We start from the raw sequence: 18,199 nt of genomic DNA, 5'->3' as shown, positions 1-18,199 counted from the left end.
TCTCGCTGCTGTGCAGAGTTCTGTGGTGTCAAACTACACACACACACACACACGCACACACACACACACACACACACACACTTTTCATGACACACTTCATTGCAAAAAAATAAGAGGCTCATTAGCCTTAAAACCAAATCCCTCCTCCCCCACCTCTCGCCATCACACACACACACACACACACACACACAGCTTTTTATTATTACCCTTGATGAGTACGTGCACACACACACACACACACGACAGTTTGAAACATGCTCCTTGCCTGGGAAATGCTGTCGCCACATTCTTCAAATCAGGAGCTGCACATGGCAGAGGAAATGTGGTGAAGAGCGACAAAAACAAATTGGGGTTGGGGGAGTATTCTCACACAGTATGCCCTGGGGTTATCCTCTCCTCTCTACCTCCTCCTCCAGCCTCCCTCCTTCCCTCTCACTGTCTTCTATTGGTCTCCCACTGCTTGTTTCCAAATCTGTCCTCCTTCGTCACCTCACCCCCAGAAGCTTCATTTCTCTTTCTCAGACGACTGGTACTCTTGAGCGGGGGAAAGAAATGGAAGGTGGCACAGGAGGGCAGTGGGCGAGAGGGAGGACGGGAGAGCGAGAACTACGATCACTCACTCACACCCATGTGGTTAAAGCGGTGCCGTCAACTCCTTTAATCTCCAAAGAGAGGGGGAGGGAAAAAAATTGGATCTCTATTCGTCTTCAGCCAGCAATCAGCACTTCTGAGCGTCCTCCTCTTTACGCCTCTTCAGCCAGATCACTTGTATCTTTTCTCTTCAGCCTCCTCTTTCCTGCTCCGTCTCCCTCCTCTCTCCCTTCACGGCAGGTTTGGGCTATTCATTCAGACGCCAGGCTCACTCCGTCAGCCTTTTGTTGCAAGTCACAGAAAGACAGAGAGAGAGAGAGAGAGAGAAAGAGAGAGAGGGAGGGGTGGGGGGAGAAAAATGGTAAACGCCGAAAAAAAGACAAACAAGCCGGTGGCACAGCTATGCAGAAGAAAAGAAAAGAGGGAGGTAAATAAAAGAGACGAAAGAGAGAGGGAAAAAAATCCTTGAAGAGCAGCAGTCACAGCGAGAGGTGCAGCGCTCCTGGCACACGTACGACTCCTTCCATTCTCTCCGTCCTTCCCCTTCGCTCAACATATTTTCCTTCTCTCTTTTTTTTTCCTCTCCTCCCTCCCTCCTTCCCTCCCTCCCTTTCTGTTTTATTATTTGTGATCTGGCCTTCACGGCTTTAAGAGTGCCAGCCCCTTTCCCCCTTTTTTCAGTCTCACTCCCTCTTGCTCACAAACTCTCCTTTACTCTTCCTATCTCAGTCTGCAAATGTTATCCTCGCTCTTTAACGCATTTTGATTGGTTTTGCCGTTCAATGAGCCATTGAGTGTCTAATTTCTAGGCTTTAACACAGCATTCACGTCAATACTTGTCATGCTTGCACAAAGGACCAAGATGTACAAGCAAAGCCAGAGACACACATGTGATGACTGTTTCATACAAGGACGAATGCAGAAGCTGAGGTGAGCACTCACAAGTGCATGAAAACATGCTGGAGGAATGCCATGCAAAGACTAAAGCACAGACATCTATCAACAGTCTTTTTTTTTTTTTTTTTTTTTTTTTAAATCCTGCAGTTGCAAAATTAATTCCCATATGTAAAAGAAGTGTATGTATCTACAAGTCTCAACACACCTGCTCCTGAGCTCACTGGGGATCAGAACATGCACAACGAGTGTTTGTCAGAGTGGGGATTGTGTGTGTGTACTTTCAGACACAAGCACATCCACCAAGTTCAACAAGTGAACTTATGGTAACACTTACTGTAGGAAAATCCATCCCGGTGTCTAATTGATTTAAACCCCAAGCACAGGAGTAACAGATTAACATGTTTACTACGACTCTAGTCTGAGAGGGCAGCCCAACACTTTGTCTCTGACAGACACCTTAAAAAGGATTTTGATAATGAAGGTTAAGAAGGGCTTCCAGGTCATCATACGTAGACACAACAGTGCTTTTGCAGAGGGAACATACATTCTGTAAATCTGCCATCCATTACAGTTCAGTAGTGCAACCATTTTCACACACATTGCCACAGTTTTCTGATTTTATAGACCAATCAAGTAATCTAGAAAATAATCACTAGATTAATCAATTGATTAATCTAGTGATTATTTTCTGCCACTAAGGCTGCCACTAACGATTTTCATTATTGATAATGAAAATTGTTAGTGGCAGCCTTAAAGGTCCAGTGTGTAACGTGGTTAGTTGTTCATTATCAAAATCTGTGTTGCCCGTTCACAAACTTGTCCTTTTTCGTGAATATTTACCACCACCATCAATTCCAAGTATTCCTTTTGGATTGAAATTTACATTTGCATTCGCATGAACTGAGGTAGGCGCTCCATAATTCATGCGACATCTTGAAATACGTTAGCCGGTAAGGGACATACAGGACATACTGCTCCGCCTTTCACGTTTTCGCTGTCACATGATAAACTCACAGGTGCTGCTAATGCTGATAATGGGTATCGTAGCTTCCCAGCCCCGGCAAGTTTGAAGAAGGAAACATGGAGGACTACACATATTCAAAATCCAAATTTCAGGAACAGGAGTCTTCTTCTTCGCCCAGAAAAAGAAAAAGGATATTGAAAAGAGCAAGAGCCAGGCTTTTTGAAGCGTGAAGGCTACCGTAGCTGTAATACATACTTTGAACTGCGTGGTGCGAGAGAGTTGATTGCGATATATGATCTCAACGCTAGATGGGAAAAATTCCTACACATTGGACCTTTAAAATTGTTAGCATTAGAGCATGACAGTTATATCAACAAAACTGGCAGATATACTGTATGTAAGATATTACAGTGCATAATGTTTTATAGGCTGCATTTAGTAGCAGATTTGATTCCTTTTTTAAATTCAAGTTTAAAGATTCTATCCAAGCATGTTTTAAGAATTGTAAAAATACATGCAATGCGAATATAAGTTATGGGAAAAGTTGAATTACCTAACTAAACATTCTTACACTTACGTCATCCTTTTGCTCATTTTCATTCATTGACAAATCCAGAATATATAAATATGCAAGTATTGTTAGTTTAGTTTAGTAAAGTTTTTCTATGTTTTATATAATTGTAAATTGAATATATTTGGGTTTAGGACTGTTGGTCAGACAAAACAAGCTCTCTCAAGTTGTCATGTTGGGTTCTGGGAGGTTGTGATCGACATTTTTGCTGTTTTCTGACATTTTATAGCATATGTGGTTGACCAAAAAGCTAATTGACAGATTAATTAACAATAATAATAATTGTTATTGCAGCCCTCTAAATACTCTATTATAATATTTTATTCAGGTTCCAATGGTTAGCACTGATTGGTGGAAAACGCCATTTTAATAATCCAGTCCCCTTGGAAAAATGTAAAGCCATGTTAAAGGTGCTGTAGGTAGGATTGCAAAGATCCAGGACTTAGCCAAAAAATTTGAACATCGACAACTTCTCAGTCCCTCCCTCCTTTCCGCTAAAGCCCAAAACAGTCTCCTAAGCCCCTCCCTCCACAAGGGAGAATTAATGTGTGCGCATGAGCAGTGATTGACACACAGTTAACATGTGTTTACTGTAAATTCAACAGGAATGTAGTGAGTTTAAATCGCTCCATTGAGTAGGTTTGGTTACAACATGTAACCTGAGCCCACAAACCAGGCCTGGAGTAAACAAACCTCATTCATGAAAAGAGAGCACTGGAGGGAGAAGGGGTCTACGGTAAAATGTACCATCCCATCTGCCTCTTGTGATCTACATGATGTGATTTTGCCAAATGATTGAAGCACGGATGAGAGTAGGAGGAGAAGAGGGGGCAGTGAAAAAAAACGAGGGAAAAAGAAAGATGGCACAGCTGCAGGTGGACAACAGATGTTGTGGTTTTTTTGTTTTTTATCAGGGAGGTGTTCGCAGCACATAAATTCTTGTTCCCCATTCATACCCCGTCTGTGCATCGCTGCACCTCTCCAACACCATCACTCTCCTCCACCTTTTTCTTTCTCTCTCTGTGACTTGAGAAACTGGCTGTGTCTGTGTGTGTGTGTGTGTGTGTGTGTGTGTGTGTGTGTGTGTGTGTGAGTGTGAGTGAGTGAGTGAGTGAGAGAGAGAGAGAGAGAGAGAGAGAGTTAGAGAGAGATGATGGGGGGCGTTGTTTATCCTGATGTATGCTGCCGGCTTAGACAAATAGAGTGAACAGCCATGAAAAATTTAACAGTGAACAAATACATGGACTACAGATAAAAATTAGCTTATAGCTAACTCTGGTACTGCTACGGAGCTGTGCATTGTCCCTGTCAAATAAATAAATAAATAAAATAAAAATACACACACACGCACACGCACACACACAGTAAGATACTGGCAAGCAACTGGCTGCCTTAAATTTAGCTTCCTCAGAAATGTGTTTTTTAATATATAAATTATCTGAACAAAAAATATATAAATTTAGGATCAAATATGCAGTCATTACTCACACACATAAAATCACCCTCCCTGTGTGAGACTAAAAACACTGTGAAACACTATCCCATTTACAGTCCTGTGTGATCCTGAACACGACTGGCATGCCTACTAAGAAATGTCGAATATTTTCCTCGGGTGCAAATGAGATTCATCAGCACTTCTAAACATATCTCCCCCTCGCTTTTGTTAAAACACAGCCAAGCAGTGTCAAGTTCTGCAACGCCTGGTCACACACACACACACACACACACACACACACACACACACACACACACACACACACACACAGCAGAGAACATGGCCAGCTCTGTCTCTTCTTCACTCTGGTTTAACACCCGTCAAGATTTCATTTTCTCAAAATGAATAATTCAGGGTGACTCCCCAGTTGGCACTGAGAGGAGAGGGGAGGAGAGGAACAGGAAGGAGTCAGGGTCTCAGGATTCTCATTTAATTGCCTTTTTTCTTCTTTTTTTGAGCTACAAATGTTTGAGCATGTGGCCTCCTGTGTCTTGTCTCTATCTGTCCTTCCTCCGACTCTGCTCACACAACCTGCAGTTAATCACTTCAAGTCTCCCTGAAAAGATGAGAAAAATTGGCCAGAAAGAGCTTTTAGCCTCCATGGTCAGACTTTACCTTTTAAGGTCCAGCTTAGGCCTGCACGATTCGCGGAAAAATATGAATCACGATTTTTTAGCTTAGAATTGATTTCACGATTCTCTGCCACGATTTTTTTCTCACAAAGTCTAATGTTTATTGCACACATGAACCATGACGAAAACAAAACAAATTGGCAGTACCAAACAGATTTTTTTTGGCAGCTATAGCACATTGCGCATCACCACAAGCCTGTCAACATAGAGGCTTCAATGAATAAAGAAAATAAAGTACATACTGGCCATTTAAGTACAGTAGGCTACCAAAAATAGTGACATATAACACACTGAACTAAATATGGCCCTGATACAGGCTCTATCTGAACTCCTTGAACATGTCTTTACATAATTAAAACATGTTAATGTCAATGTCAAATGCTTTCAATAAATTAATTGAAGGAGAGAAAAATAAAATAATAATAATAAAAATAATAATAAAAATAAATCAAAGTCATTTAAAAATGAAATCGTGAACGGGGTGAATCGAGATCGTGATTTTATAACGCTTTATCGTGCAGGCCTAGTCCAGCTTCTTTTGATGACACCCATACAGAATATTATGTGTATTGTTATTATTCTGTACACATATCTACTTGACCCCGACCATTTTATCATCTGCCGGTATCTATTGTATCAGTGTATATGTGGGGACTGTTGGAGGGGGAAAAAAAACATTGTGAGGGGCATTTTTCTCCTAAATCTGAAAAAATAAATACAAATAATTATCAGCTGCAGTCCTAAACCAGACAAAAAATGACCAAGAAAACTAATGGTTCAAGTTTACAAAGTGTTTCTTTTTCTAAAAATAAAACAAACCAAACTTGCTCCAAGATGGCATGACAGAGTTTCCATTTATGTAATCTCCCGTTTGCACTCCTCTGCTGATTTCTAAGAATCTATCGCTGCCACTAAAGCAGTCGATCCTTCAGTATCTAATCTAAAGCAGCCCTCTGTGCATTTAACTCCATTCCTTGGTCTTTCTTACTCAATCTTCTCCTCTGTTCTGCTGTCTTTGGTCGGGTTCAATCACCTCCCATCTTCACTTTCCTCGTTTCCCTGCAGAAGGGCTCTGCAACCCACAACCACAGTCTTGAATGAATGTGCTGAGCTGGGTATGACGTTTGTTTAGAAACATATTTCTCCCATTACCTCAAACTTACCCCCACCCCCCTCTATACTTTCTTGAGTTAGGGGAGTGTTTTGGCCAAATCATTTCCTACAAAGATTAATTTACAAAAGGGAGCTGGGGGAAACAAAGACAAACTTGGATCAATTTATACAAAGAGAAGAGAAAGAGAAGAAGAGAAAATAAGCACTGGAGATCTGCATGGATCTAATCCTGGCAGACTGTGACCAGAGACTTTATTCACTCATGAGGGAAAAGGAAATCACTGCCTGATATTAAGTGGAACATCTGGTGGGGAGAGGAACTCTGCACTCAACACACCTGCCAACAGCAGTTTGCTCATGCTTACACACACATACAAACAACACACACATCATCCTACACACAGGCTGCATAGAGTTTGCGATGTGGGAGGGTAGGCTGGTTTTGGAAGTTTTTTGGTAATGATATCCCCAATGTTCCTCAACATAGAAACACAGCAGTATCCTGGATAAATTAAACGACAACATTAATTATGTTCTTTGTTTTCGAGAAATCACGCTTTTACCGGCAATTTGGTTTGGCTCTAACGCCGGCCACACACTGGCTGTGTGGCGTGAGCGTGGCGTTTCTGTTGCATTTCAGTTGTGTGTCGGCTGCATGGATTTTTCTGTCTTTGCACACCAGAAACGTGTCTGATGCGGCGCTGCTGCTGCTAGCCTTGTCTGTACACGTGTATGTTTCCCATTGATTTACTGCACTCTAGCAGTAGTATACTTCATGTTAAACATAAATATATACTGATTTGATTACAGCAAAGACAACGTCGGCAGTATTGACGGCAAAATAGGCTAAAGAATATCTCGTTCTTCCTGTTATCTCTTCTGATGTTCAAAAATCAAAAATCATTATCCTTGTACGGTGTGTCTATAAGGTTATACATTTATGTATGTTCCTTTTGTAAAATACGATTTTCAATGTATCAGACTATATCCTTGCTACACACCATTAACATTTTGTAAGAGCTTTTGTTAATAAAAACAAATCTATAAAAAAAAAAATAATAATATCTCGTTCTATATTGACAGGTGCAATATTTGAAAATCGATAATTATTAATTTTTTTTTTTTTTAAATTACATTTATATCTGCATTTATGTCAAAACCTAGAGACTTTCAAACATGAACATGCCATTTATTAATATGTATTTGTGTCAAAATGACATATAAACATCTTTTCCTATTCTATTTTGCCTGGAAACGCTTCCAACAAGCTTGCTTGTCGTGTGAAAAATAGGCGTCAGTTCTATTTCTAGCATGCACGCATTTTCGGCGCGGCTCGTGCGTGTCACGCAGGCAGTGTGTAAGCTCTAACCTGTTAACATGGGAGCCAAAATAAAAACGGACACGCCACGCAGTGGACACGCTCACGCCACGCTCACGCCACGCTCACGCCACGCACCCAGTGTGAAGCCGGCCTTAATACTACGATACCCATGAGCCTCTGCCGCCATTGCTATAAGGAAAGGAGCTTGTCATAGGCACCGATCAGAGCTGTGGCAAATAAAAAATATTTTTTCATTGCAATTGTGAACGAAATGTCCGTCAATTCATCCAGAATCCGAGAAGGAGTTAATTAAATACAGCTGAATGCATTTTCAGGTTTTGAAAAAACTTTTTCTCCTTACATTTATGTACACAAGCTTGTACCTTTGATTTTTTAATCAAACAACCAGATATGTTCTAACACAGTTGCTCATCTTTTGTACAAATGATTCAACAAACCATTCATCCAAGTCTCGGAAGTACTCCAACTGCCAGTTATTATTGTATCCGCGCAAAATCAACAGTACTTTTACTTACTTTTTTACTTTTCACAGACTCACAGCCAAGTCTTTAAATGTTGAAAGGCACAATTAAGATGTCTATGTCTATTTCTTGTTTCTCTGAAAACATCCCAGTTGAATCCAATGGCTGCATTACTCAAGGTTGTGGCACTGGTAAACCTAACCTCTCAGGTCAGGAGGAAAAAAATATATATATCACTGATCACTGAGTGACCATCAGTATAACACAAAAAACCTTTGACTGTCAGCCCAGATTAAGGCCAAAGTTTGACCCTCAGAGTCTAAATGCAACATTGACAGCTAGCCTCATCTCCATGGAGAGTCCAAGGTTGACTGACAGCTGTCACGCTTCATTTCCCCTCCCCCACACAGCAAGCAGCAATCATCATCTATCAGTAGCAGGACTATCTCTCTCTCTCTCTCTCTCTCTCTCTCTCTCTCTCTCTCACTTCCTTAATCCCTCACTCAGTGTAACGACTGCCTGAAGCTTTGACCTGGACCCCGTTAATACATAATCTGCCATCTCCAGAACCATGACCCTCCCCCATCATCATGCTAAGCCTAAGCAATGAGGAAACATTGCGGCTAGTGTGTCACGCAGAGCAAACTGACCTGAGCTGGCATCAGGTCGCCTGGCTAGAATGGCACAGAAGGAAGCCAACACACTCTTAAGGGTGGAGGTGTGGAAGTCCCACAATATCATATACAGTGATAATCTCAGAGTGGGGGAGGCCTGTTAGTCATATAAAGGTGGGGTCTTGCTCAACGGTATTCCAAAAAGCATCATATACTAAAGTGGGTGGGGGCATGCCATCTGTATTCACACAAGGGCTATTAGTTCAGAGAGAAATTATGTTTGATTGTGGGTGCAACTCACTGCTGTAACTAATGAATTGTCTGAGGTTGTCACAATATCAGGAGCTCATAGCTAATTGATTTTAAGGAATGCAAAATGTGTTATTGCTGCTTTCACAATATAATTTGTCTACCTGACAAAATATCATAAATGAAGTTTTAACTAAAAAGCTGAATCATATTTTGTTGGATATGGATGCATATAATTCCTTTGAAAATAGGCAAGAATAGCCTTTTAATTTTTATTTATCCCACATGAAAAGAAGTGCATGAATATGATTAATACTTTCTTCCAGATGCATTAGCTCAGCCATCCATTTTGTAAAAAAAAAAAAAAAAAAAGGAAGATGTAGTAACATGTAAATTTGTGTTTTCTGGCAATGGACCGACCCTTTAACCAGAAGCAAATCTGCCTACGATTACCACCAAAACCCACGTTGCCTAGCAACATACAATTAAGGAATATGCTTTCAGAGCAGCTTTGCGGCTGTGTCCATTAACAGATGAAATTACCAAAGCAACAAATGTCAGCCACATGCAAATGAGGTCTACTCTGCTGACTGTATGTGTACTACTACTAACAATGTGATTTATGTGTATGTGGAAGAAGAAGGAATCCTTTTCAAAGCATGTGTCAGTCTGTTTTGACAGCCAAGCAATGGGAATCTTTTATATATCTGCTCTCTTGGGCCGAAAAATCTGAGACGACAACAAAACTGCCTCAGATAAATCACTAAGTACAGTGAAAGGCTCATAGAAAGCCAGGAGGCTGGTTTCAACAAAATGAGAATATCTGTGGATTAGTGCAGCAGTGGAAATGGAGCATCTGGATTAAACTCCCACCCCCCACCTCTCTCTCTCATTACAACCTGCACAGAGAAAATGACACAATCACACATTGGCCATCAGCACTGTAATTCGATTTTATCTGTCCAGTGATGCTGGTAGTCAGCCTCTGGTGAGCGGGTGTAGGTGGAGAAATCAGCCCTTCTTGCCCAAAATGTCTGAAATATACTTTTATCAGGCCATGGGTGTGAATGTGATAATTTACTGTAGCATCTTTTATTATGCTAAATTTAAAGCTTTAATCTGATATGGGTAAATGATTCATCTGATTACACGAGAATGCATTGACTGAATTAATTTAATTTTAAACTGTAATTGAAACATGAATTTGGGACAAAATTCTAAATTGAATAAATTCAGCTAAAAAACAAAAGATCATCCATATATTAAATGTTTGCCTTTAACTCACCAGTTCAAAAGTAAACTCTGATCCCTGTGAGCAAAGCTGATCAAGAAGAACTAGACAGAGCTATTTGCTATTTCATGCAGGTCAGTGGTACACCTTGAAAGCAGCAAGACTGGAGGAAGACTGTGTAGCCCAAGTGGCTGTAAAGCTTTTCCAGGCCACTCTGATGCACCTTTATTATCATAATGCAATAAGACATCCATGTTTACAACAACAGGGCCTTGGGGGTTGTGGGGAGATGGTGTGTGGCAGAGCAGAAAGGACTTCATCAAAAACAGCTGCAGTTACAATGATACCACAGCTAAAGAGCTACAACTAATGCTGCAATCGCCATTATGCAACTTTATGACTACTGTATAGTTGATACATACTTTTAAAAAGTGGCCTGAGCTTTTGCTCCAATTTCTCACCAAAAGCATTATATAGTCAATAAGAGCTAAATGAGAAAATCTTCGCAAGAAGACTTTGGCAAATGCAATCACACATATTGTTCACACATGCACATCATTGCAAACTAACACACACATGCTCACCAGGAGACAGTTAACACCACTGCCACAATATCTGACTTTTCTGGTCAGAGTCTTGATGTAAACTAATCACACATGAATGCAGCAACTGACAGACTGTAACATAAAGATAGTGTGCAGCTATTAAAATTAAAAAAGGTATCAGAAAGGGTGCTGACAGCTGTTCCTCCCAAATCCTCCATATTGTGCCTCATCAATGCCATTTTGGGTTGTAATATGTCATTCTAACAAATAACTACATATGATTACTGAAATAATAAAAGGACTTTACACAAAGTATATGTAAGTCTGACAAATCTGGCTCTCACAGAGATAAGCAGACAAGAAAGCGGGATTCAACTATCATTTTAGAATCGTGGCAAATGCAGAAACCAAAAGTAGGACAGGGAATGGGTAGCCATATTGTCTAAGCAAAAATTATCCATAATCATAATTAATATTAAATTATAATTATGAATCATAATCCTGACAACAGTTTTGGAAAAGAGATAGGCAGCAAGCAATTTAGATTTCGCTCCACTAGACTAGATAAGAAGACACACTTTATCTATTGTTGATGTAATGACAAACACGGGAAAGCAAACAAATGACAGCACTGACCAGAAAGATATAACAATTTCAAAAATACTCTATTAACATTTGTTTGGACTTTCTTAAGGTCAAGCATCATGTATCACACACCAGCAACAACTTTCAGCTAAATGAATCTGACGCACCCCTCAGCTGAATAATGGTTTCACAAACCAGAATACAAAAAAACACTTATTTGACAGAGATGGTATGAAACCTAAGACTGCAACCTAATACTCAAGTTGTTGCTTTCAATATACTAAATGGCCCTCAGAAATGGCAACCAAATGGCAAATTGTGGAAGCATGATATGATTCTTAACAATCCAGCAGCACTGCTTTGTGGAGCTATTCAAAGCAATGAGAGGAATGGGAAATGGTGTCTTACATAAAGCATGCAAAAAATGAAGAGCTCTAGCACAAATCAATTTTCTTATCTATTTAAAACATGTGAAATGGCCAAGAGAAAGCAAGACCCAATGTATCAAGAAATCAGACAAACAGCAGATGATGAGGATGAAAGGAGAAAAAAAAAGTAGTTTTACTGGAATCTGGAGACGCCATCGTGGACACAATAACTGGTGGACCCGTGCGTCGACTTAGCTTCTGGTTAGCAGCAAGGGCACCTTGGCCTTGGCCTCCCATAGGGACGAGGGCATTGTCTGGTGCAGGTCCCCCACCCTTACGCATCATCTGAGGACTGGGATGAGGGCTGTGCATGGGTGACAATGGCATTACGTTCCTGTCCCTCTTCATCAGCTCCATGGGCACTGTGTAATTGGTAGAGTATGCTTTCGGTACCTGTTGTGGTGGCTGTTGTAAAGCTGGCATGGATATAGGCATCTGCTGTGGCATACCTGGCATGGAGTGCATAGACCCTGGTATGGCAGGCATTGACCCAGTCATTTGCTGTGGCATTATCTGCATACCATGCATGGGCATCCCTGACATTGTCCCCCCAGAAGAGTAGGCTGACATGGGTCTTGATTGAACAGGCAGAAGTGCTCCAGCGTATGGCCCTGGGGTGCGAGGTGGTTGGCCTGGGTAGCCTCCAGAGGTTTCCAGTAGTTGCTGAGAGGGGGCACTGTTGGGCCTCCTACCCATTACTTCTCCCATCCTTGGGGAGATGGTCTGCATAGTCGCAGGAGTCTGTGGGTGCATCATTTGGGGGTCCACGGTTAAACTCTGTGGGGGGTGCACTGGATGATGGTGCTGCTGCTGGTGGTAGATGTCTGAGCGATGGCTAAAGCTATTGGAGCGGCCTCGCATGGGTGTCTGAGGTTGGGAGGGGGCTGGCGGAGCCTCAACGTGCCGCTTGCAGTGGACCAAGCGAGACAGTACACGAGCCTGACCAAGGTTGGGGGCGACGGTGCGGACATCATTCTCCTCCATAACAGCCAGCATGCTAGTGGAGTCAAATCCCTGCTGGATAAGTGAGGAGATGGTGCTCTCTGAGAGGCCCTCATTTCGCAACAGGGCAAGAAACTCAGGATCAACTGTCTTCCTTGGGTCCACAGGCAAAGGTGTCTGGGGGGCTGTGGGGGGAAGAGGAGCAGGGAGTGGAGTGACTGGAGGAGGAGGGACTGAACATTGGGCAGTCTGCCCAAGGGGAGGTGCAGCTGGAGCGACTGTCTGCACTGGGGTAGGTGGAGCGGGAAGTGGAGACATCATAGAAAGGTTAGGGTCAGAGATGGGCATGGTAGGGGGAGGTGGCAGGGGCTGTTGCAGATGCTGCTGCAACTGTTCTTGCTGAAGTTGCTGTTGTTGTAACTGATGTTGTTGAAGCTGTTGATGTTGTAATTGTTGCTGTTGTAATTGTTGCTGTTGAAGTTGTTGCTGCTGTATTTGTTGTTGCTGAAGTTGCTGTTGTTGTAAATGCTGCTGTTGTATTTGTTGCTGCTGTACTTGTTGTTGCTGTTGTAATTGCTGCTGTTGTTGGATGGTGTAGGGTGAGGCAGTGTCTTGCCTCATAATCACACTTTGATTGGCAGTATCTACTACTAGACAGGTAGCAGCCTGCTGCTGTGGATCCAATGGGCGGCCATTAACATCAGTATAGACCGACTGACTAGTCAGAGGTGGAGGCTCACTGGCATACCGAGGAGATGCCTGCTCCATACTATAGTGAGCAGGAGATGGCTCTCGGGAGGGTACGCGCTGTTGGCCAGCTGTTGGAGGATGGGGAGGAGGAGGTAGAGGTGATGAAGGGGCTTGAGGTCCTACTCTCCCTCCCTGACCCTGATCCCACACAGCACGAGCCCCAGGTGTCATCCCAAAATGAGAGCCTGACCTACTGAGTGGATGAGGGTGAGGTGGCGGAGGATGGTGTTCTGGCCGGTAAAAGCCCTCAGGTGGCCGAGGTGTAATGGCCGGGTCATGGGAATAGTAATCCTGATGTGGAATGGATCCTCGGTGAGCCATGGGTGCTCGTTCGTAGTGGTTTAGATCAGGCACAGAGCCCTTCCTCAGCCCCCGTGGGTCCTGACGCTCTGCGTAAACCTGTCCGTACAGAGAGTCTTGGTGGGAATACGGGTCACGTTTCAAATCCAGCTCAGGGGGACGCACCCCTGACGGAGGCTCGTACCACCCTCCTCCCTCTCCGTATGACAGAGAGCTCCGCCGGCTGGCTACTCTTGCCTGCTGCTCGTAGACACTCTCAGCCCTGTCCCACTGACCCTCATTCCCCCCTAATGTGTCCCAACTGTGGGAGCGACCAAGACTCAACTGTTTGTTAGGGACAAGCATTGGCAAAAAAGGAAAAGCAAGAGAAAATGTTAATGGAAGAAAAAGAAAGAAAAAACTGAAAAAAATGTTCCGCTTGTAGCTGAGTTTGTGAAAGCTGCCTTTCAAGTCTTCATGTACTGTAGCACCAAAAATGAAATGGAGAGGGATGAGGAGAACAAGCAGAAAAGAAGATGAAGCAGGGTCTACCGTTTCACCGGATATCAAGTTGTAATATTGTAAGTCCGTACTATCAGGTGACTCCCCCTTTGGCTGGCAGTCCTTGAATAATTAATCTCTGGTCATGCTGGCTTGTTGTGCGCAAGGAAAGAGGACACCACACACATACACATCACACCAAACCACACAAACACAGTACACTGCAGAGGTAGCACAGCTACTCCATGAAAGACACAGTAGCAGGATTGATGAAACGCTGATAAAAAACACAAAAACGAAAGGAGTAGATAGGTTGGGTTATAGGTTGGAATGGGCAGGGTCTTGTACTAATCCAATAGGGTTTATCTCTCCCTTCTCTGGGACATTTTACTCGCTCTGCCGATTGCTATGAGGGATTACAACTAAATAAAGCCTGTTTAATTCCACTTCCCACTGTGACGTCATGTGAACCAGATACAAGCGTATCTAGTGATGTTGATGATAATACCAGCGATTTAGAATCCACCCACAAACCCCTCACCCTCTCCTGAAGAGTCACCTACCTGAAGCTGTTGATGATACAGACCTGCGTCTTCAACAGGTTTCAGTTTGCCAGATTCACAGCGCGGGGAGGGGAGGCCAGGCAGGGCGCACGGCCTTATTGAATACAAATGAAATACAGTTCTCTCAGCAAAATCCCATGTGCTGTCAGTAAACATCAAATCCACTCTGATTGGACACTAATCCTCCTCCAGGCCCCATGCTTGCGGCACAGCCACCACGCAACTGCTGCCCAACTCACTCTGAAATGTCCTTGATGCCTCACTGTCACTGCCCCACTCTGCTCGATTTGAGATAACTCAGACCTGCTGTTTGTATGTTAACTGGAGGACATTAAAAATTATAACCAAGGATTACACAGAGATTGCAGAATGCATAACAAAATCCCCCTGCAATGTTTGTCCTATTTGCCCTCACAATGATTGTCATTTCAAGCAATGATCCTCTAAATTATCAAGGTTACTGTCTTATAGAGTACAGAGTGTTAAATGAGACACTTGTAGAGGAAGTTTGAATCTCAAAATAGTTTTATTTGGCCATTTATATTACTACATGATTTTGAACCATATGCATCTTACTGTCAGTAAAATACAGCACCTTCCCCCTCTTTCCTAAAGCTCCTCTGATCTCCTTCACATAGAGAAGCTCTGTAATCTGGATTTGCCCCTTTGGACAGACAAGTAAAATACTGGGGGAGTGTGGTGTTTGTGCCTGTGTATGTGGCTGTGTGTGTGTGTGTGTGTGTGTGTGTGTGTGTGTGTGTGTGTGTGTGTGTGTGTGTGTGTGTATGTGTGAAAGCAAGGGGGGGAGGTTTTTGTAACAGCAGTTAATCCAAAGCACCTACACTCTTTGCCTTACAAAAACAAAAAACACTATGCTTGTTGAGTCGCAACACAACAAATCTATTTGCTGTAATGCTGCGGCATTTTATATTATGCCTTGGCCATGAGCTATACATGAAGATGTAATTAATGGTATACATTCATTATTTTGTTTAACCAAGGTGGTGTTCAACATATGACTCTGGGGGTGCACCTGCCTACCTAGTTACCTGCATGTCTCACTTGATGTCACTGTGGCTGAAACCTGATCCCTTCTGCAGAGGATCCTTGTTTATTAATGCATGAAAACAGATGTAAGGTGAGGGAGTCTCCATTTCCATCCAACTCTAATCTCAGAGCTAACCACAGCGAGGGGTAGTAATACATATTTTAGACTGAGAAGAAAGTCTTGTTAATACCGTCTCAGCATATTGAGAAACGTTCCTGAATATCTTACAGAGGGCCTGTGGAAACTGTGCAGGCATGTCCGTCATCAGCACTAATATTTTGTTTAATCACAGTTGTGTAATTAGATTAGGATGAGATCAGAGGGGAATGGGAGAATTCTGCTGTTTTCATAAGATGACAGGAAAAGCTGATGACAGTGGCTCCAAAACCAATTGCGCAGATGACTGAGAATTTTTTTTCCTTCTTTTGGTAAGGTCAGAGGAACATTAGTCAGCTTGATGTAAAAAGGTAATTAAAATGGGAAAGAGAGGAAGCGAGAGCGAGCCCTCACAGAGATCTAAAACCGACTGTTAAGATAAATTATCAAATCAAAGCTGAGTCATTTTTGAAGCCCATTTTGATTCATTAGGGTTTTGCTGTTATAAAGTCAATCAAATTTTACAGTCATTTCAAGTCCGTGTGTCATTCATCACCTAAAAGGCACACAGTCTTTCCTGTTATTTATTCTGATCTTACACACTTCATATTCGTAATTTAAAAGCTTGTCGACAAATATCATTGCAAGGTCTCATTTTGAGACATGAAAGTAGTTGCTTACAATATTGAATAAATGTTCAGAGCCAATGCACGCACACACACACACACACACACACACACACACACACACACACACAATGGGCAACAGCCTATAGAGTATATCTGATCCCCTGGCTTCTTTCCCCAACCTCATACACTCCTCTAATTAATTCTACTAGCCCAGCTCTAAGGAGACTCTGGCTTTCAGTGCAGCAGATCACTCATCCCCATAAAGTCAACCTCAAACAGAGAGACAGGGGCAGAGGTGTGTACTCAGGGTTTGCCAATCTAATACTGACAGGAAAGTAAATCACAGAGTTCTGTTTGCCTCAAACTAAACAATGTTTGACTTTTAAATTCTAATGTTCCTCCATTTGCCATACTTTCCAGACTGTGCACACAATGCCAGATTCACTGTAACAGAGGGATTTAGGAATTAAGCCAGGGATTTTAGAACAAATATAATACCACCCCGCCAGAAGCTTATAAAGACCTTACATTGAATACGACTTGACTGGTGAAAAATGTAAGTAAAACTTACAGAAACCTTGAGTAAATGAACCTCAAGTGAGGATGCAATTATGCAGTTCAGGGCTCTTTTAACTGGTAATAGATTTCAGAAAACTCTACTTTAGCCTGGTATTACTTTTTCTTTTAAATCTTAGAAGTATGAGAGAAAATTGCATTAAGCAGCAAGTAAAAAGACAGACATGATGTACAACAGTGAGATCTGTGGCTAATCTGTCACACAAGACGCTTGCCATTGTTTAATAAACACTCCACATCTCCCTGTCACTAAGCCCTCTCAGTCTCTGCCTCCACATTAATATTACAGCTAATCCAGCAGGAGAACCGGAGGTGGACTACTATGTGCGCGCTTGTTGGTGCATGTTTTAACCATCTAAAATGTTTGCATGCTTTAACAAATGTTGCAATCAGAGGGTTTACATGCAACAAGCCCATTTAAAGATTTGCTGTCAATCACCCCTCCATCTATCCTCAGACACACACATGGAACACAAACAAATTTGGCTTGCATGATCCTGGATCCCCACTCAGCATTTTGACCCTGTCTTCTGCCGTGTAGCAGAGACAGCTGTGGCTGCGGTGCTTCGTTAATGTCCCTTTTCATTCACACATGCAAAGTGCCGCTAAAGCCTTGGCCTTGGTCTGACGTGCATACATGAATAAAAATCACACGCCAACTCAAGAGTGAATGCTGCACTGCAACAGAAATAAAAACAACTGTCTCCTACAGTGTGACACGTCACGTATTGAAGGCATGATTTGAATGTTAAACACACATTGACTTATGCATGAGCGTGGGGCAGGAGGCACTAACTGTAAATGGAATTACAATGCCAGTAGGGCTGCAAAGAACGATTCTGTCAGATGAATTGTAATGCACACTTAACAGACATTATGTACATGGCTGCCTTGTATGTGATTCCAGTGGGATTATTTGTCTCTGAAAGCATCTCCATAGGGACTAAATGGAGGTTGATGGCAATGAAGCTAGTATTTATCTAAATGACAATCACATACTCGGTTAGTGTAATTCTGAATTGACACAGTTTACAGTATTTTCCATTTTGCTAGTATACGTGTACTACATAAAACACAGCAGCAAAAGCCAACAAATT

General features: G+C 42.3%; 1 protein-coding gene across 6 annotated transcripts in view; it reads right to left on the bottom strand.

Annotated features, from left to right (window-relative positions):
* The window catches only part of ctbp2a (C-terminal binding protein 2a), a 68,339-nt gene that overhangs the window by 21,276 nt on the left and 28,864 nt on the right, over positions 1-18,199 (bottom strand). Inside the window, exon 1 of one of the 6 annotated variants that reach the window (XM_031307566.2) lies at positions 11,856-14,579. The exons of 3 other annotated variants lie outside the window; for them this stretch is intronic. In XM_031307566.2, the coding sequence (XP_031163426.1) occupies positions 11,856-14,055 (2,200 nt within the window). In that variant the 5' untranslated portion in view covers positions 14,056-14,579. Of the gene's footprint in view, positions 1-265; positions 944-11,855; positions 14,580-18,199 lie in introns of those variants that run through there. 2 more of the 6 variants (XM_031307573.2, XM_035992061.1) reach the window with 2 other exon arrangements.

This window comes from Sander lucioperca, chromosome 15 (genome assembly GCF_008315115.2).
Source record: "Sander lucioperca isolate FBNREF2018 chromosome 15, SLUC_FBN_1.2, whole genome shotgun sequence".
In the NCBI taxonomy this organism is placed as follows: domain Eukaryota; kingdom Metazoa; phylum Chordata; class Actinopteri; order Perciformes; family Percidae; genus Sander; species Sander lucioperca.
Note: the sequence above shows the minus strand (reverse complement) of the source record. Positions and strands in the feature narration are given on the sequence as shown.